Source organism: Microcaecilia unicolor, chromosome 12 (genome assembly GCF_901765095.1).
Source record: "Microcaecilia unicolor chromosome 12, aMicUni1.1, whole genome shotgun sequence".
Lineage (NCBI taxonomy): Eukaryota > Metazoa > Chordata > Amphibia > Gymnophiona > Siphonopidae > Microcaecilia > Microcaecilia unicolor.
Window position 1 is genome coordinate 21,773,439 of NC_044042.1, and position 21,805 is coordinate 21,795,243.

At 41.1% G+C, this 21,805-nt stretch overlaps 1 protein-coding gene across 12 annotated transcripts in view; it reads right to left on the minus strand.

The window, feature by feature from the left end:
* The window catches only part of ANKS1A (ankyrin repeat and sterile alpha motif domain containing 1A), a 246,919-nt gene that overhangs the window by 141,586 nt on the left and 83,528 nt on the right, over positions 1-21,805 (minus strand). For all 12 annotated transcript variants that reach the window (XR_003943956.1, XR_003943957.1, XR_003943955.1 and 9 more), the window contains 5 exons: positions 16,937-17,233; positions 12,477-12,552; positions 12,141-12,242; positions 10,451-10,552; positions 6,739-6,923 (listed from right to left, as the gene is read on the minus strand). Coding sequence is in view for 7 of the 12 variants with exons in the window: in XM_030220444.1 (XP_030076304.1) it covers positions 6,739-6,923; positions 10,451-10,552; positions 12,141-12,242; positions 12,477-12,552; positions 16,937-17,233 (762 nt within the window). In the remaining 5 variants the exon portion in view is untranslated. The remainder of the gene's footprint in view (positions 1-6,738; positions 6,924-10,450; positions 10,553-12,140; positions 12,243-12,476; positions 12,553-16,936; positions 17,234-21,805) is intronic.

Genomic DNA, 21,805 nt, shown 5'->3' on the forward strand with positions numbered 1-21,805 from the left:
GTAGCAGACAAGGAGAGGGCTGAACTTCAGGCACAGTAATCAGCTATTATGTGATGCAGTTAAATACACCCCAAGGAATTAAAAAATGATGTGTGTTGAAAACAAAAATCAAAATTATGCAAAACTGCTTGCATTTTTACACATTAAATAGAATAGTATTTAAACACTGTTAGAACTATATGCAAGTATTTTAGCATATTACAGCAAAGTAAGAATGCCAATATTTCAATAAATGAAGAGTGCTTCTGGAAGTAAACATTTCAGGCCACTTAATTCCTGTTCATCTCACACATATACAAAACATGAGCTTGCTTGCAGATGCTAAGAAAATTCCATCTCTAACATAAATCATAGTAACATATAGTAACATAGCAGATGACGGCAGAAAAAGACCTGCACGGTCCATCCAGTCTGCCCAAGAAATGTGCCACTTTTTTTGTGTATACCTTACCTTGATTTGTACCTGTCTTTTTGGAATAAACATTTTGTCTATACTCTCTCTAGTGCTTTCCTCTATTCTCTGCAGCTGTCACCCCCCCCCCCCCTCCTCATACCTAGTAGTCCCCTTTAAACAACTCCTTTCATGCTCAACTTACCATATAAGATCTCTCACTCCCCAAATGCATCCACAGTATGCCTTCAGCTATGAACCTCTCCCCCCCCTTTCTCACAAAAGGAATCCTATAGAACTCGATTCCTGATGTTTAGAGATGTGGGGCTTTTGCAACCATAAGAATTAGGGATGAGTGACTAACTGGGGTCTACATCTGCAAGTGAACATATTCCATTCGTGGTGTGTGTGAGTGGGTGAGGTTGGTGCCTACAGGAGGATAGGGGGAGTGTGTGGCTCACCTCTCTCCCCTTGCATACTCCACTATCTGATAGTCCCCTCCTCCTACTCTGCCTCACACCTTTCCCTCATCCCTCTCCCCTTCGCTTCTCTTCTTTTCTTCCTCCCTCCCTCCACATCCTACCTTTACTACAAGTCTTCAGCACCACCTCTACTTCAGCTAGCAAGGGACTCAGCTTCCCGCCAACCCACCAGCCATGTTGCACAGGTTCTCCCAGTCACCCTATGAAAGGGTTTTTTTGTTGTTGTTTTTTTGTTTGTTAAAGGGCTGAAAGGGAGAAATCTTTTCAACACAATTTAATTAACCATTAATGGGGTCCAGATTACGAGAAATAGCTGGTGAGTGCCGACAGTCCAGGCCTGAACCCAGAAATGGCAATGTGAGGGGGAGTTAAGAGGGGGAAGGGATGGCCCAAAGGAGCCACACCATCTGAGAATCCAAAAGTGAAGACCAGGCTTTCAGCGGCAGGTGGCAACAGTTCTCTCCTCTCTTCTGTTTGTGGCTACTGCTTTTTTTCTGCACTCAGCCCCTGCTGTTCTCTAGGAATTCTGATTTTTTTTCACAATTACATGCACGCTCATTAATTATATAAAATATTCTGCACATAATACACTAGGGTATAGGTTAGCTGTCTTAAAGAGAAGTTGCTTGATTTTGAATTCATCCCCTATCGACTCCACTCCTCCTTACCAATATTCTGGTCCCGCAAACAGACACTGTCTGCATTTAAGAGTTCTACTTGATTCAACCCTTTCCTTAAAACCCAAATTTCTAAAGTGGTTGCAGCTGCTTTTCAAACTTCAGATGATACGCTTGGTCCGTTTCCTTGATCTTTCCTTCTGCACTTAACATTCTAGTTCACTCGCTTATCATTTCAGTTAGACTACTGCAATCCCTTACACCAGGGTCCAAGAGTTAAAGATCTTTGACGTTTACAACTTATCCAAAATGCTGCTATCCATTTAATTTGCAATGCCAGGAAGTATGATCACATCACTCCCCATCTAAAAGAAGCACACTGGTTACCAATAACCCATGGTATAACATTTAAGCTCTTGCTACTTGTGACACATCTGGTGAACCAGTTTCTCTCTACTGTCTTCTGATTCCTTATAGCTCAGCTCGTGCGCTTAGATCCTGTTCCCAAAATTTGCTTACTACTTATTTATTTTATTTATTTGTTGCATTTGTATCCCACATTATCCCACCTCTTTGCAGGCTCAATGTGGCTTACAATACATCATGAATAGTAGGAATACATGAGGAAGTGTACATTTAGTAATGGCAGAAGTGTTTAGGTACATGATAATGTAGGAGTGGAGGAGTGGCCTAGTGGTTAGGGTGATGGACTTTGGTTCTGGGGAACTGAGGAACTGAGTTCGATTCCCACCTCAGGCACAGGCAGCTCCTTGTGACTCTGGGCAAGTCACTTAACCCTCCATTGCCCCATGTAAGCTGCATTGAGCCTGCCATGAGTGGCAAAGCACAAGGTACAAATGTAACAAAAATAAAATAGATACTATTGGAGATTCTACACGGAATGTTGCTATTCCACTAGCAACATTCCATGTAGAAGCCTGCGTGGCCACATTGGTGATCTGCAAGGGCCGACTTCTACATGGAATGTTGCTAGTGGAATAGCAACATTCCATGTAGAATCTCAAATAGTAGCAACAGTGGAGGAGTGGCCTAGTGGTTAGGGTGGTGGACTTTGGTCCTGAGGAACTGAGTTGGATTCCCACTTCAGGCACAGGCAGCTCCTTGTGACTCTGGGCAAGTCACTTAACCCTCCATTGCCCCATGTAAGCTGCATTGAGCCTGCCATGAGTGGGAAAGTGCAGAGTAGAAATGTAACAAAAATAAATATAACATGGTAGTATCTTAACAAACAACCATAATAAGAGATATATAGGAGAAGTATAAGAATTAAGGAGAATGTACATTTAGTAATAACAAAAGATTTTTTTTTTTTTGGGGTGACATGATACTGAGAAAAAAAAAAAAGATGATAGTAGTTTGACAAGCAAATATGATTGGGGCATTTCTGGATATTTGTATAGAATTCATGTTTGTTGATCATTGTTGTATGACTTGTTGAAGAGGTGGGTCTTCAGTAGACTTCGAAAGTTAACTTGTTCATAGGTCGTTTTTAGGTTTCGCGGCAATGCATTCCAGAATTGTGTGCTCAGGTAGGAAAAGGTTGACGCATGCATTAGTCTGTATTTAAGACCTTTACAATTTGGGAAGTGAAGATTAAGGAATGTACGGGATGATGTTTTAGCATTCCTTCCTACCATCTAATTACCCACGAACATACAAGACATTCACTCTTTTCAGTACAAGGTCCCCATCTTTGGAAAGCCCTGCCTCATTGTCATATGTTCCCAAACCTCTCTTAATACCTTTAAATCTGAGATCAAAACATGGCTTTTTATAGATGCCTACAATAAAGCTCAGTGAGTCCTGATTGCCTTCCGTTCCACTCCACTCATTATTGTATAGACCTCTATCATATCTCCCCTCAGCCGTCTTTTCTCCAAGCTGAAGAGCCCTAGCCGTTTTAGCCTTTCCTCATAGGAAAGTCGTCCCATTCCCTTTATCATTTTCATTGCCCTTCTCTATAACTTTTCTTCCACTATATTTTTGAGATGAGGTGACCAGAATTGCACAGTATTCAAGGTGTGGTTGCACCATGGAACGATACAAAGGCATTATAACGTGCTCATTCTTGTTTTCCATTCCTTTCCTAATAATACCTAATATTCTATTTGCTTTCTCAGCCGCCGCCGCATACTGAGCAAAGGGTTTGAACAAATTATCAACGATGACACCTAGATCCTTTTCCTGGGTGTAAATGTCCAGAATACCAGCATTTAATGCATGTAAGTGTGCACTTAGCCACCAAAGCACCAGTAGGGTTCCCAAGCGCTATTCTGTAATGGAACTCCTAACTTCCACAGAACGTAAATGCAACTGGGGTGTACACATGGAGTTACGCAGGTTTCTGCTGCATTTCAGCACCTGCGGCTTATGCAAGCTCTATGGCTGGTGTAACTGTGGGCGCGTAAACGTTAGGTGCACCAATACTGATTTACACTATATTCTATAATGGTACCTAAGTGAAGGTGTCCAGTTGTAGAATTGCTCCTAAGGCAGCTGATTCATGCCTTGGAATATGAATGAGCTGTGTGCCTGAAGAAGGGCAGTCTTGTGAGTTTTATAAAATAAACTAGTGGAACCAATCCCGTTTTGTCAACAATGAAACGGGCCCTAGGAAGCTCTTGTGTGAGCGTTTTTTTCTCTCTCCCCCTGCCCTCCCCCTCCATGTCCAGCAATTCTTCCCTCCCCTCCCATGCCTTCCATGTCCAGCGATTCTCCTCTTCCCTGCCCTCCCATCCATGTCCACAGATTCTCCTCTGCCCTGCCCTCCCCTCCATGTCCCGCGATTCTCTTCTCCCCTCCATGTCCAGCAATTTGTACCTGAACGTTCTCTGGCTGGCTGGCTTCCGTTCGTAACATCCTGACGTTAGCTCGCCTCTAGCGTTCCCTTCCCTCTCACTGTTCTGCCCTCCTCTGACATAATTACGTCATTACACGAGGGCGGGACAGTGAGAGGAAAGGGAACGCTGGAGGCTTGCTGACGTCAGGAGAGGTTACGAACCCAGACAGCCAGCCAGCCAGCCATCAAATGTTGGAGGTACAAATTATTATATAGAATAATAAATGTCTCTGAGCACTAGCTTTATAGTTGTAAGTATCCATGAAGCTCTGAAGCGGAATTTGAGAGCCACCTTTCTGAATAATCCAAGCCTTGCTTTGTATGAAGTTAAAAAAACCCAGATGATAGATACTGTGAATGAAAGTGAGATGTTAACATCACATGAGTAATACTCTGAGCTATTACTAGCTACATCAGTCAGTAGTCCTGGTCAGAACATACGCTGCAATTGTATTAAACTTACAAATACAGTGAAGACCAAAGTAGAGTGAGTTTCCAATAGAAATCTTAAAAGAAACAGGCCCCAAGAACATGAAGCACATGGTAAATTACTTTCACTTTCTCTTCTCTTCCCATCCTACAGTAAGGAACATTATACTTGGTTAAACTCTTATATCCAGTAAGCCCCCTTATGTGCCGAGCTCAAGTTATAGTAGTACATTATGGCCATTCTGCTTTTCAGGTTCACTAGAAGCAAGCCTGCTAGTGCTAAGCATGCAAGACAACCTTGTTTGCCTGCGAAGGGAACCCATCCACAGTCTGACCCTGGATGTTTAAACAGAAGCGTGTACTTTAGTCATAAAAAATACAACTGGTTAGTTTACAGTGCTCTCCCCGATTATGGATGGGTGAGCATTTTATTCATTTATCAAGCCTCTAGCCTCCCCTACAGGTTTCCACTCTGAATAATCTCACACAAAGGGAGCCAGCTTGCTGTCAATACCAACACTGATCTAAGACAGAAAAGTATTCAGAAATGGACCTGCTATATTATACCCAAAATGATCCGAGCAACCTAATTACCAGAAACCTAATTATCAAGGAAGCTTTTTAAGATAACTTTTATATATAACATTTTATAATATACAGGAAGGGGTAGGTACAGAACACTACAGTTCAAGAGAAAGGCTAAAATCTGATTCTTCCCATAATGATTCTGGGTATCCAATGTTAACATCTGTTATTGCTGTATGGTTAATTGTAATTTTAGTATGCGTTTTATAATCCACTCAAAACCATGAATGGGCAGAATAAAAAAGTGCTTTTAAATCAGGCTTGTCCAACCTTTTTCTATGAGGGCCATATTTTATATTTTGTAACATTTGGAGGGCCAACATTCACACTCTTTTTGAGAATCACATATTCCCATCTCTCTCTCTTTCTCTTTCATGTATCTCCAGTCTGTCTGTCTCTCATGTAACACACACCCCCCCAGCACGTAATTTGCTCAGCTTTGCTTTAGTCTTTGATAGCAGTAAAAAAATAAAAACAAAAAGTAAATTGAGTCAGGGAACCTCAAGCTGTTCTATCACAGGTAGTTGGGCTGTATTACTGAAGAAATCAGTTTAGTCTAGGGTTGGCCATCCTTGTTTTCTCCCAATTTCTCTCTCGCTCTCTCATATATCCCCACTCCAGCCTTCACCCAGCCTCCTTCCCCTCACCTGGCTCCATCAGAAGAAAGAAAGCTAGATTCCTGCTTTCCCCCAACTGCAATGTAGCTGTCTGCAAGTTTAAAGACTTGAAACCACAAGACCAATCCGAACTTCTGGCATCACGTGGCTCAAGGTTGCACATAACCAACCAAGTCACAGTGGGGGAAGCAGGAATCTCAATGAGCTTCTGACAGTTTTGGCCCAGGGGCCGTAGGTTGAACAAACCTTTTTAAACAGTTTTTTGGTTTTTTTTCAAACAGTGGAATAGAAGGATATTGAAAGCCCTCTGGGGACAGAAAAATACCTACTGTACCTTGGCATAACTTGCCTTGAGCTACTACTGAAAAAAGTGTGAGCAAAATCCCTCCCCCCTTCCCCAACAGTTATATTTCTCTTCTGGTTTGCTATTTGGTTTATCTTTGTTTTTATGGTTACTTTTAAATTGTACTTATTGTGTTCCTATTCTTTGCATGATGTACTTTTGCTGTTATTTATATTCTCTTATTCATTAATTTATTTTCAACTAATTCAAAATAATCTGTGCTAGTGCTTCCTGAGATCCCAGCATCATCCTAAAACGTTCTCACCTGAAAATATTCGTAAAATCATACTTCAACGGAAGGCTCTAGGCTATTTGTATAAAGAGTGGAACAGTGGGAAAACAAAATCACTTCAACTCTATGCCTGACACCCAACCACTCAAAACAAATGAAAGGAAAAAAAATTTCCTACACACAGGCTTTACTCCTGCAGACATCTCGGTCTCCTTGCTTATTGATTCTCGGTCTGAGGACCTCCCACTGGTCAGGCTATCCAGAGAGTGGCAGGATGTAGCATTGTACAAAGCTTCATAGGGACATTCCTCCTCTGAATTCTTTTCAAATTCAAGCTGAAGTTCCGTCAAAGCCTTTTCCACTTCCCCTGAAGGAAAACAAAATGTTATCAATTTGCATTAGCAGCAAACTAATATATATGTAGAATAGGAGGAGCATCAATCACTCTATTATCCTTGAACTGACACAGTGACTACATCAAAGGAGACCTGTGGCTGACTCCCCAGTTCAAGTGGGACCAATGAGGTGCTGGTGGAAGATGTTCAATGTACATAAACTCACCTTGGAAGAAACTGAGGTGGTTTAAAGCTTATGTACATTGTTATCTTTGTATAATATTTAGGTTGGTCCAAAGGTATCACAGCCTACAAAGCAGCACAGAAACATAGATCACAGCAGATAAATATGATAAGGTCTACCTTAGTCTGCCTAATTTCAGACCAGGTGAAGTACCATAGACCTCCGATGACCTCTGGCTTTCTTCATTTATTCATCTTGAGTAGAGAGTTGTGGTAGCCGTGTTAGTCCACTTTTAAAGGTAATCAATAGAAATAAAACAAAATAAAACATAGAAAAGAAAATATGATACCTTTTTTATTGGACATAACTTAATACATTTCTTGATTAGCTTTCGAAGGTTGCCCTTCTTCGTCGATGAAGGGCAACCTTCGAAAGCTAATCAAGAAATGTATTAAGTTATGTCCAATAAAAAAGGTATCTTATTTTCTTTTCCATGTTTTATTTTGTTTTATTTCTATTGATTTCATTTATTCACAATTAAAGATCCTCAGTAGTTATCCAAAGCTTTCTTCAATTGCTATAAGTTTCTGTTTTCTTCCACTTCTAATGGGCTTCTAATCTTTCCCCAAGACCAACAGCACTTCTTGAACTCTGTACTACAGTTACTTTTGGAATGAGTAAAAAAAAAAAAATTTAATTCACTTCTACTCGTTCTACACCACTCAAGATTTTGTAGACCTTAATCATATCTCCCCTCATCCGTCTCTCTTCCAAGCTGAAGAGACCTAACCTCTTTAGCCTTTCCTCATATGAGAGGAGTTCCATCCCTTTTATCATTTTAGTAGCTCTTCTTTAAACCTTTTCTAATTCTGCTATATCTTTTTTGAGATATGGTGACCAGAACTGAACGCAATACTCAAGGTGAGGTTGCACCATGGAGCGATACAGAGGCATTATAGTATTTTCGGTCTTATTCACCATTCCTTTCCTAATATAATTCCTAGCATCCTGTTTGCTTTTTTGGCCACCGCACACACTGAGCAGAAGACTTCAGTGTATTATCTACAACACCATCTAGATCTTTTCTTGGGTACTGACCCCCCCCCCCCCCCCAGGTGGACCCTAGCATCAGGTAACTATGATTCGGATTATTCTTTCCAATGTGCATCATCTGTGGCCCAATGACAAAGCCAGAGCCATCTGCTTGCCGTCATGGCAAGCGACATCTCTTCGCCGAAACGTGGAGGTGGTCATACAGCAAGTCAGCAGATAAGCCAAGCTGCACCCCAGTGAGGGTAAGGACTGCACCAGATTCTTGTCCACCAAGGTCTCTTGCACCTAGCTCAAACAAGTGCATGCGACATAAGTGCATGCGCCTGCAAGGAGAGGGCATCATCTCAAAGGACTACTTAAGAGAGGACCCCAGCCTCCTATCCTGTACATCCTTGAGGGCCGTACCACTCTCAACCAAAAAGGTGGTCTTCTTAGACACCACTGTAATTAGGGAATACAACAGGCAACCTCAAGGAATCCAATTCCTCCGCGGGCAGTGGTTACAGCTGAGCCATAGCCCATGCCACTAACAACTCCACCTCAGGGGTATCCCACTGAGCAGAGATGAGAACTCACATAGCCAGATGGATGTGAAACATCTTAGGAGGCCTCTTAACCCCTGACATCCTACGGAGTGCAGTTGCCTCTGATACCAGGGGTTCCGGGAAAGAAATTTTCAGTGCTTCCAGCGCTTTGACAAACAATGTGGAAAGCTCAACTTTCCTGAACAAGCATGCTGCCATGGCATCATCCCCATCCTCAGGGGGCAACTCCCACCTCCTCAAGGGAGCCCTCCGCAAAGCGCACCGAAGCAAGATCGTCCGAGCCATACCCCAAGCCCAGAGAAAGCTCATCCAGCTCCCTAGGGGACTCCAAGCATGTCCCTCTTGGGCCCCAAAGGCCACCGGGATCTCCCCCAAGGGGGAGTCTCCCGGAGGGGTGTGACCAGACTGTGATCTCTTCAACAAAAATGCTTTATGAATAAGGAGAACAAACTCGGGGTGGAAGGCATGGAAGCCTCATCCCCCATACTAGCATGTCCCACAGCACATCCCGAAGCGGTCTCCTCCTCCTCCTCCCACAATAAACACAGATTCAGGCCCAGGAAGGAAGCATATGATGGCACTTCCAAGATGGCAACTACCTAATCACGGGAAACTACCAGTTCAGAGAAGCCTGCCAAACATCCCCCAGCGCCAACTCTGACAGGCGCAAGCAGTCCACTGGAGAAGAAAGAGGGGAGTCATGCTGACAAACACCACAAAACCCTGTACACTGCTCTACAGCTGCCACACAAGGAGCAGCGCTATATAGATTCCGCCAGGGCAAACATGGCAGGCTTTTTTTTTTTTTCAAACACAGAGACAGAAGATCTCCACTAAAACAGAAGAAGGGAGTCACCAGAAGGTGAGAAGGGAAGGGACCTGGAACTACCAGGTGTATCCCTAAATCTGCCTTCACTCAATGTGTAATTAAACTCTGGAATTCATTGCCAGAGAATGTGGTAAAGGCAGTTAGCTTAACAGAGTTTTAAAAATGTTTGGACGGCTTCCTAAAGGAAAAGTCCATAGACCGTTATTGAATGGGCTTGGGGAAAATCCACTATTTCTGGGATAAGCAGTATAAAATGTTTTGTACTTTTTTGGGATCTTGCCAGGTATATTGTGACCTGGATTGGCCACTGTTGGAAACAGGATGCTAGGCTTGATGGACCTTTGGTCTTTCCCAGTATGGCAATACTTATGTACTTATGTAGGTCCACTCAGCCCCAGAGCTCAACTGACCACCAATCTAGAGACGCACAGGGTATGTCTGTCCACCTGCTAGATAAAGAGAATGCTGGAAGTGAGGCTGCTGCACAAAGTACTATACGGCAGAGCTCTGGCGTACTCTTTATTTCCACCTGCTGGTAGACAGACATAACCCATGTCTCTGGATTGATCTATAGAACGCTATGGAATAACAACTGTCAGTCATTGTGGGGCGGTACAGCAAAGTCCTAATATGTTTACATTTATAACATGAATGAATGAATGAAGCACATAAAAAGGATAAAATGTTATTTTTTAGCCCATGTAATAATCCTTATTTTCAAAGATTTCTCTTTGCCAATAAGAACAATGTTTCTCCATTTTTGTAATTTTTTTTCTCAAGTTCATGTATGTTAGAGAGTCACATCTAGAACCCAGCAGACTGAAATAAGCCTCCTCACTATCAGGCCAAGTCCCAGAGGGTTTTGGGCACAGAGGACATTCCAATACAAGTTTAAACAAATCTGAGGCTCCAAACCCAATTCCCAAGATGCTGTGGCACTGTTCCTACCCTGAGGTTTCCGCACCGCTGGTTCCACATTTGGCAGGATGGGGGCTGGAGGAGATGTTACTTTGTCTGCTTCTTTGGCACTTGTTTTCCTTACCGTATGATCTATACAGGGATAGAAGACAGTGAGTCACACAAAACGAACCCCAGGACAATTCAAACACACTAGTGCAGAATACACAACTGGTACAATGCACTAGCCACAGCAGTCTGTTACTAACATGCATATTAATGGCATCCCATCCTAAAAAGGACGCTCTCACTACCCCAGGACTGCTTGGGCTAGCTGTACTACAGATCAATATATCACTGCAATAGTAATATTTATAGAGAGATCACAGTTGGCCACCAGGCCTTTATAGAACCTCATCTGATTCTCCTGAATATGGGAACAGCATCACTTTCATATCAACAGGTTGGGCACATCAGGATAAGGGAAGAAAAGCTGCTCCACTAGACAAAAGTTTCTGAAAATCAAGTACTATTAGATGGTCATTAACAATCATGTTAGCATTTCATCTTCCTCCCATCTTACCAGAAGAAAGAAAATATTCTACTAAAGAAGGCTGGCACAGGATGGGGACAATTAATTCTCTTTTTATACCATATTTTTTCAATAGTAGTAGAACATAAACAATTTATTAATTTACAATGCGAGTCCATAAAGTTGTACAATAAACTTTTAAACATCTAGCATTGTCAAGATAGTTTGAGTTATTTTCGCTGTTTCCCGAGTAGGTGTTCTGTAATATACATTCAGGTCAATATTCAATGGGATTTAACTGGCCAGAAACAGCTCCTGGCTACTTAAATCACTTGTTCGTGGCTAACCGCTAATTTTCAGTGGCACTTAACTGGTTAGTGCCACTGATTATAACCAGTTAGCGCCAAACTAAAAAAATAGCTATTATGGGGACATTCCGGGGGGGGGGGGGGGGGGGGGGGGGGGGGGGGGGGGGGGGGGGGGGGGGGGGGGGGTTTGAGTCGACACTTGGCCAGTTAAGTACTGATATGCAAGATTTAACCGGCCAGGTTAACTGCATAAATAGGATCGCATAAAAGTCAGTCCTTTCTTAATGCAGTAACCCATAGCTGGTTAAGTGCTGAACAATGCACTTAACTGTCTATGTGTCGGCCGGCTTGGCAAATGCAGAAATTCAATGCCGGTGCCCAGACATGGCTCGGAACTGAATTTTCAGATTTAGCGATGCTGGGGGGACAGGAGAACACTGATCGTAGCTGGCTGAATATCGACCCCAGTGATTATACTTCCTCTTTAAAAGTTTAGTGCACAAAGGGATATTCTAAGTTCCTTTTTTAAAGTATGAACGGAGTAACACAAAGGGGCTTCAGAAAACAGAAATGATTCATAAACTTGGTGGCCATTTAGTTGGCTATTGAAAACTGGTGCCCATATCGATTTCATGGTTGCCATTAGCCATAGGATTTCTGTCACTGGTATGTCTGTCTACGAGGCACTGTGTAAAGATGTTTGTAAATGGAGGGGAAATTGACAGTAACTTTCCCAGATAAACTGTTTCTGAGGATGCGCAAGTAGCAATTTATGTAGCTAAGAGACATTCAAGAATGCCCCTATTTCCACACAGCCATTTCCTTTGACTTCACCTCTGGTGTGCAAGGAGGAAAAAAAAAACCTAATCTAGACTCCACTGAACTTGTGTTATGTTCTTACCCTGGATAAGAGCTTCTATTTGCTGGCTTTTCTGTGAGGGCACCTCCTTGACAATCTCCAGGGCAATCCGACCTCGATTATCCTTTATATTCACATCAATCCCTGTTATAAAGAGAGAGAAATAGAGAAGTAGGAGGTAAAGAGCTTGTGAAATCAAGTCACCTGATAATTAAAGCCTTTAGTGAATTATAAGAACTGAACTAACAAACATCCCTATGAAGAGAACCTGCTTGAGTCATCCAGGGGACTTCACATCTCCTGGCTTCACTATAAAACAGCATTTACCCCACTACTCTCCCCCATCACCAAAATCCAGTTCTCAGGCACTCTTCTCACCTGCAGCTAACAGTATCTGAACTACATCCGTCTTGCCAAATAAAGCTGCCTCGTGCAAAGCACTGCCCTTTTCAGTCTGTGAAAGCAAAAGAAGAAAGTAGGTATATAAATGTGTTTGAGATTTTGTACTCATTATGGAAGATCAGAAATTACATTTAAGTATTTGATGATCTCTCTATATATACACTTATAAGTGCACACACATATTAGTTCTTTAATACAAAGAAAAAAAATGATGATTAACCATGTGATGCAATTAATTTTCTTATTATTTTCCATAGTGATCGTTTCACTTCAGTGCTTCAAAGCCTATAGCTGAAACCAGTTATTTCAGAAAAGACGTATTTAGGCATACCTTAAACAAACTATCATCCTGCAATTGTCAAAATGAAATTCAGTTCTTTTGATCTCTCATTTATTCAAATATATGGCCAAATTTAAGGTACTTACTCTCCAGTTATTTTGGTTGGTTGGCGTTTTCCTATAGCTCTGTGGTCTCAGTACCCCACCTACGGCATTTGGCTTTCTTCTTACATGACCTTACATGGTGTTTCTTTTCTTGTACAGTAGATGAAATGAGGAGAGAAAGACCTACTCTCTTAAGGTGGTGATGTCCTTTCCTTGAGTCCTGCTAGACTTGTCCAGACAAGTAGGTTGCACCATCAAACCAGCAGATGGAGGCAGAGAAAACTGACTTCCAGTGATATCACTTGTATAAGGATTGGTGCAGCACTGAACTTGCCAATACACCATGCCAAAGCTGAAGGTAAACATATTAGAAGAACACTCATAACTAACCATCTGAACAAACCAAAACATCCATCCATCCAGGGACCCTGTCTTAACCTCTGTCAAAACAATTATACAACAGTCTCTGAAACGTATGATACTGAAGAAAATAATCAGGAGCCCTACACTTCCTGGGTGGGTCCTGGACTGGTCTAACAAGACTCAAGGAAAGGAAATTAACATGTAGGAACAAATTTCACGATATCATTTTACTAAACCAGAAATGTGAGGTGTACCCAGGTTTCAAGGACCCAGGTGGGTGGAAGACAATGCTCTTCTATGAACAGCCTTCCAAAAGGCATCATCCTCTCTAGCCAGGACACCTACCACAAGAGTGTCTTTTTGACCAATGCCTGAAGAGACAATAGAGTGTTGAACTCCTGAAACCGAGAGGACAACATGGGTAGTAGGACCCTCTAAAGAGAGGTCTCATCTGGGCTCTCACCCAGTGAACCAACTCTCGAGTCACCACCACAGACCCTAGTAACTACAGGTAGTCCCAGGCCCAAAGTGCAGCCTGGGAACAAAAGGAATTGAGCTGCAACTGTAGCCTGTTCATCCTGTCCTGGATCAGGAAAGCCTTTCAAATTGCTGTTTCAAAGCATGCTTGCAGAAACTACAGTGACCTGAAGGGAACTAGATTAATTACTCTTCATGCAGTTCATCATCCAACTGAGGCCTTCCATGACCTGAACCATTCTGCACGTTGTCTCTTTCGCATCCTCCTCTGAATCAGCTTAGATTAACTTACATCCTGGTAGGGATGCAACCCGTTTACTTTCCTATGTAGGAATGCCATCACCATCACCACAATCTTCAAGGTCAAAGCGAATGTCACTGTCCTATTACTTGCTGGAGTTCCTTTCTGCTTTCCTAAGTTTGGTCTATAAATTGCTTGGCAGTATAACAACCTCTGATGTTGCTGAACTGGTATGTGGCGAAAGGACTTGGAAAGGTCCAGAGACAGAAGGTACTTAACCTTCCTGACTACTGCAATTATAAAAGAGATTTCAATATGTCAGATATTGACTGGAGCATTCTGTTGTGAGCTCAACTTGAAGTAGGGAGAGCCTGGATTCTCTACAGGAAGAACTGTTCCAGAAGTTGTCTCTCATTACTGCAAGAGACTGCAGAAAGGAGGAAGATAAGTAACAATATCTATAAAAGCTAAAAACCATTTAGAACCAATGTCTGTGTTCTTCTTTTTTTTTTTTTTAATGGACGTATTTAGAGAAATACAGGAATTTAGGCAAAAAGGGAGTCTGCACAGGCACCTACTCACCCTCTGCTGAGGAGATGGAGAAATATTGAGAAGGTTCAAGGTTGCATGGGGCTATATACAGTGATCTCTCAAGTAAGCTTTCAGACAAGGAAAAAGAGGTTAGATTCATTACTGCAAGAGATTGCAGAAAGAGGAAGCCAAGCAACAATATCTGGAAAAGCTAAGAGAAGCTGGTAAATTAGTCAGGAAAACAAAGATGCATATGGTAAAAAAAAAAAAAAAAAGTCAATATGGTAAAACTGGGCGATATGACTTTTTTTTTTTTTTTTTTTTAGATATGTTAGTGATAGGAGAAAGTGTAAAAGAAGCATTGTGAGATTCAAAGGGTGAAGGGGAGGAATATGTAGAAGCTGATAAGGATAAGGCAAATTTGCTTAATATTTCTGTTCTGTGTTCAGGATTACATTGCTTCAACCAAACTCCCAGATGCCACTAGGGGTGATGTTGCTTCAGGAAAAAAAACCTCCCTCTGAGGCTGACCATGCAAGAAACAGACAGCAGCCAATGTAGCCACAGTTCCCACCAGTGGGAAAACTAAGGAGGCTGTAGGAGCCATAGTACCACCAACATCCAACTGCTACCTAGAGCCTTGTAATGCCAAATTTACTCCCTCAGTCTTCCCCCACCATGGACCCATTACAGGCGGAGCAGAATGCCTCACAAACAGTGCACCTCCTTTCCCCAGCATGAAAATCATGCCTCCTCCCCACGTCCACTCACCCACAGGCCTGCCCAAAACCACCTCCTGCACTTCAAAAAATTCCCCTTCAGGCTGCCAGAGATCAGAGTAATCGTTGCAGCCCTGTTGTCTTTTTTTCCCCCTTTAAACAACTTTATTAAGGCATAGACTATGAGGGCAGCTGGTGCAAAAGGACCATAGACCAGAAGGGAAAAGGGAAGGGCACAAAAAGGGCTGCCACTGGGCCTGACCCCCACCCAGCTTAACTAGGGTAACAGTTCAAAGAAAAACCCTTAAGAGCAGGCTTTACTGTCCTCACACAACTTCCACCCAAGGAGCCAGATCCAAGAAGATCCTTTTGCACCAATTCAGTCTGCAACCATCTAGTTCTTATTCTGAAGAAGACACTGCTGCAAATCAGTTCTCAGCCTCCATCTGCTGGTTTACATTCTCTTGGCTTTAAGGATTCCACTGTGTATATCCCCCCTCTTTTTTGAATTCCAGCACCATATCTTTCAGAAGAGCATTTCAGGTATCCACTACCCTTTCTGTGAAATATATTTCCTGATTATATTGCTTTTGATACTATTTCTTTGTAGGTTCAAATCATATCCTCTAGTTCTCATCATTTGGAAAAGGCAGTAATTGCTTTCAAGTGTTTAAAGGTCGGCTTCATATTTCCTGTATCCCTCCCTATCTTCTTACCATTTTGGTTGTTTTCCTCAGTACCGATTCCAGTCTTTATATCACTGGTTGAGAGATACAACCCAGTTGTGTGGGCTAGTCTAGCAGGATAAGGAATTACTCTGTATTCTCTTATACAAGGAGGAACACTTTACAGTGTAATGTTTCAATAATAGCCACTGTTAAAGTATATTGTGTAGCACTTACTAAGAAATAGTGGAGTGGTGGCCTAATGGTTAGTGCAGTGGGTTGCAGACATGGGGAACTGGGTTCGATTCCTGCTGCTAAAGGTCAATAGTGGTTAAGATCCTGGAGAACCAGGTTCAATTCCCTCTGCAGCTCCATGTGACCCTGGACAAGTCATTTAGCCCCTCATTAACCCAGGTACAATATATAACTTAGATTGTAGCCTATTAGAGACACTGCACAGTACCTGTAATAGAAATTGTAAACCACATAGCCACCTCAGGGATCACTTGCGGTATATGAAGTGCTGAAATAAATATATAGTATTTGTGAAGCATTTAATTCTGCTTCATCTCATCTGCTCACCTACCCTTGGTTAAAACAAAAATCTCTAATGCAGAACTGAATAGCTGTAACCAACTAATCAAACTGGGATTAATGGTGCCTTCCCAGTCCTCCACTGGTTTCTTGCTATGTAGCACTAGGAACTTAGTTCCTTTTCTCTCGCTGCACCTTATGCCTGGAATCGACTTGAACCTATACGTCTAGCTCCATCTCTACCTGTTTTCAAATCCATGCTGAAAACCCACCTTTTCACTGCTGCTTTTGGCTCCTAGCCCTCATTTGTCCTCCCTTGTTCCTTCCTTCCTTCTCACCCAGTACTTCCCTCATCCATAACTGTCTTGTCTGTCTGTGTTATTTAGATTGTAAGCTCTTTTGAGCAGGGACTGTCTCTTTGTGTCAGGTGTTCAGCGCTGCGTGCATCTGGTAGCGCTACACAAATGCTAATAATAATAATAACTTGTTACACACAACATATTACCTCTAGTCCTTTACTACCTGGTAGTTTATGTCCATTCCTGCATCCAACAAAACACGAACCACAGCCTTGTGACCATTGCGTGCTGCCAAGTGTAGAGGGGTGTGTTTCTTAGTGTTGCAACTCAACAAGTTTGGATGGGCATTGAGCAGCATCTTGACCACCTCCAGCCTCCCATAAAGTGCAGCCAGGTCCAGCGGAGTCTCAAATTTGTTATTTCTCATGGTGGGATCAGTCAACTCCTCCAGCAAAACTTTCACCACATCAGTATGGCCGTACTGGGCTGCACAGTGTAATGCTGTCTCATTGTCATTGTTCTAGAGTGAAAAAAAACAAACATCAAAACATTCTTCATACAAGAAAAGTCTTTTTAAAACCAAATGTTTTCTGCTGACCACCAAATGAATGTTCTTTAAAATATACGTCAAAACGTCTAAATTAAGCACAGTAGCTCCATCATAGGCACTGCTCTCTGATAACTCAAATGAAGTTAGTGTAAAAGGTACTAGAATATTTGTAGCACAAGAGGGAACTACTTAAGAGGCACCAATGTACTGATAACACCTTATTATTATTATTATTTCTGACATTTATATCCCGCATTAACCCAGTTTACATAACAATTAGAAAAGCATGAACATGTTCAAAATATACTAACGCAAAGTAATATACATCATATAACGTTAGTCCAGTAAAATGGGAGTTAGAAACAGATGTAATTAAATACTTAGGGCCCTGTTTACTAAGCTGTGCGTTTTTAGTGTGCGCTAAAATTCATCCATATATTCCTAGTGCACCTTAGTAAGCAGGGACCTTAGTGATTTAAGCTAGATAATTGAAATATGGAGGAAAAAGATAAAGGGCTAGGATTAGCTGGGATAGACAGGAGTAGTAGGAGGTGGGATGAGGAATAAATTAACATGAGTTTATTTGAGAAGACTGCTTATTTCCTTAAAGGCTAGACTGAAAAAGTGAATTTTCAATAGACTGTGGAACAACAAATAATCATCGGTGCACTTGATGGTTTTAGGTAAAGAGTTTCAAATTTTAGTGCCTTGATAAGAAAAGTTAGCAGTATGATTTGTTTTGTAGGTAACTTTCTTACAATTCGGGAAATGTAGGATAAGATATTCTCTAGATGATGTAGAGGAATTGCGTGAGGGTAATTCAATAAGCTTGTCCATGTATACTGGAGCAGAACCATACAAAACTTTGTGAATGAAGGTACGTAGCTTCTATCTTTTACTGGCAGCCAATGCAAATCGTACAGAAGAGGGGTTGCTTTGGCGAAGTGTGGTAGTTGGAATATGAGACGTGCAGCAGTGTTTTGAGTGGTCTGTAGTTTTTTTTTTTTTAGGAGATCCCTTTTAAGTCTTGCGTAAATAGAACTGCAGTAATCAAATTTTGTTAGGCTTAGGGATTGAACTAGGGTACAGAAGACTGGTTTTGCGAAGAATGGTCTTAGTCGCCTTAATTTCCGTTATGAATTGAAGACACTTGAGACCATTTGGGAAATTCGGTTATCTAGAGTGAGGAATTCGTCATTTGTGACTCCTAAGATTTTCAAAGTTGAGTCAAGATGTGCGATGTTCTCAATGGTAAATGATTTAAGATTTATAGAGTGATGAGGATTAGTAACTATTAAGAATTTAGTTTTATCGGTGTTGAGTTTTAATTTGAAATTGGATGCCCAAGATTCCATTAGAGAGATACCTAATCTTATATGAGTAATTTCATTTATTTCTTTAGTGAATAAAATATAGAGGGTAACATTGTCTACATAAATGACTGCTGCTGGTGGGGAAAGGTTCCTAGTGGCAGTCCCACAACTATCATTATCAAAGATTCTCCAATGAAGCCAGTTTGGCAAAACAGGTGCCTGTCAGGGTCTTTTGTTTCAGATAAGTGATAAGTTAACTCTATCCTCACAATACTTTTATGATTATATAAAAAAAGAGAGAGAAAAAATAATCTGACAAAGAAGAACTGAACAAGTGAAATTGAAGCTAAAAATAAAGTTGTTTTCTTTTTGTTTTGGGAGTTTTTGGACCAATGATTGAGTTGGCGCTTAAGATGGTGAAAGTAGCCACTAAATGAAGTGTCAGCTATAACATCTAGCGAAATCTGAGGTCCTTTCCCCTCCTCCCGACTATAAAGAGTACAGTGAAGCTCTTTATAAGTTGGGCCTTACCTATATGCCATTAAGAAATAGGAGATAGCAAATTCCATACGTTTTCATAACTTCCCCCATATCCAAAAAGCCTGGCTCCCTTTAGACAATTTCTGCAATACTACAAAGCTGATGAATACTGGTTTGCACATTTGAACTTAATTCCAAGGTTACTATTTGTGTACACAGGGATAACAGTTAAAATTTTATATTACCTTTTTTAATGTTTCTATAACCACAAGTAATTTTTTGTAAGATTAAATATGTTTGAAAAGTCCGAATAAAAATATTCGTGAAAAAAAAAAAAAGGATGATGTGTCCTTTTTGGGTTTCCAGAGACCCATAAAATAAAGAAGAGGTTTTTGCTGCTTAAGCCAGATGTTCTTCAGATGGAAGCCCTCTTCTTTTTAAAATATTCATGCAAATGTATTATAAAGTGGAAGTCAGCTAAATATATCTTTTTTTTCACCCTTTTCAATTGTCTGCTGTTTTGAGCAGTAAGAAAATGAACTCTAGCTCTCCATTTAGAGTAACCACAAACGAACTGAATTGACTGTAGTTTTCTGGAGTGTCCTATGATGTTAGCTAATTTCAAGTATTATATTTTGATAGTTCTAGCTGAAATTTCCTGAGGGTTTTTTTTTTTTAACTTGTTCTCCTTTCCACTGTCGTGGACTTGGATAGATAATCTGTTTCTATAATGATTTATAATGGCTGTTTTTTGGCCTTTATTTTTTTTCCTGATGATTATTTCCGTATTTTGAACACGTGTTTATTATTCCTTGGTTAAATTTTGAAACTGCAAATAAAAAATAATTTTGTTTAAAAAAAAAAAAGGCATCAATGTAACTAAACGATGCAATGTTTCCACTACTGTTGAATAATTTGCTATGTTTGTATGATCAAGTAATGTCCCTAGTTCCCAGACAACCCTTACACATCAAATACAAGCAACCTTCACATAATACTGTCACAACATTTGGCCTCCAGGAACATCCTCCTTCAGATGTTGGGTACTAACAATCTTACAAACTATTCTGTCTTCCAACCATTAAAATACATAATCACCATTAATGCAGGCAAAACATTCTTACTTCCCAATACACTTCCTCCATTACCTTGCACACATTAAATTTCACTGAAGCAGATACACCAAACTTGTTAAACTTTCCCTTTCATCATAAAATTATTTATTTATTGCATTTTTATCCCACATTTTCCCACCTCTTTGCAGGCTCAATGTGGCTTACAATACATAATGATCAGTGGAAAAGTAATAGAGAATAGATATTTAGTGCTATAGAAGGATCTTGGGCAATATGATAAACGGAGAAAAAAACGTAATCGTAGTGTATCAAGAAGGATTTTGGGTAACATGATAATGATGAAACATGATATTAGTATAACAAGCAGATATTATAAGACAGTTCTTCTGTATGTGTGTGGAGGAGCTGTGTATATTCATATTGTTTGATCTTTGTGGTATGCCTTGTTGAAGAGATGGGTCTTCAGTAGTTTGCGGAAGTTCGTTAATTCGTAGATCATTTTTAAGTTGCGCGGCAGTGCATTCCAAAATTGTGTGCTCAGGTAAATAAAGTTTGACGCGTGTATTAATTTGTATTTTAGACCTTTGCAGTTCGGGAAGTGCAGATCAAGGAATTTGCGGGATGATCTTTTGGCATTTCTGGGTGGCAGGTCTATCAGGTCTGACATGTAGGCTGGTGCATCTCCGTGAATGATTTTGTGAACTAGGGAGCAAATTTTGAATGTGATGCGTTCTTTTAGTGGGAGCCAGTGTAGTTTTTCTCGTAGGGGCTTAGCACTTTCATATTTTGTTTTGCCGAATATGAGTCTAGCTGCTGTGTTTTGGGCTGTCTGAAGTTTTTTGATTATCTGCTCTTTACAGCCGGCGTAAAGTGCGTTGCAGTAATCCAGATGACTGAGCACCATTGACTGTACCAGGTTGCGGAAAACAGTTCTTGGAAGAAAGGTCTTACTCTTTTTAATTTCCACATTGAGTGGAACATCTTCTTGGTTGTGTTTTTCGCATGGCTCTCGAGTGTTAGGTTTCGATCGATGGTAACTCCAAGAATTTTCAGGGTGTCTGAAATTGGAAGGTTCAGATTTGGTGTATTAATGGCTGTGAATTTGTTCTTGTTATGTTGAGAGGTAAGTATTAGGCATTGGGTTTTTTCTGCATTAAGTTTCAGCCCAAATGCATCCGCCCATGAATGCATGATGTGGAGACTTTGGTTAATGTCATTGGAAATTTCCTTTAGATCTTGTTTAAATGGGATGTAAATCGTTACGTCGTCTGCATATATGTATGGGTTGAGATTTTGGTTTGATAGTAGTTTGGCCAAGGGTATCATCATTAAATTGAATAAAGTCGGCGAAACAACTTTACGAACATCTAATGTCCGTAACCCATAATATAATCCATATACAATCTAGTCTGCTCATTGTCTGCCAGCTAGATAATGCTCACAAGGATCACCATTACTGTTTGAATCAACTTTCCATTTCCCTTCCCATTTGTCAAGTGAGTCTTGAACCTGTGACCCTAGCCATTCAGGGACCCTGTATGGACAATTCTATAACTGGGTGACTATATTTATGGGCCCCTTGTGCACATACGTGTACAGAGTACTGTCACATGTGCAAGTGCCACCAGGGTGCTTAAGTGCTGTTCTGTAACAGTGCATGTAAGTGGAATAGC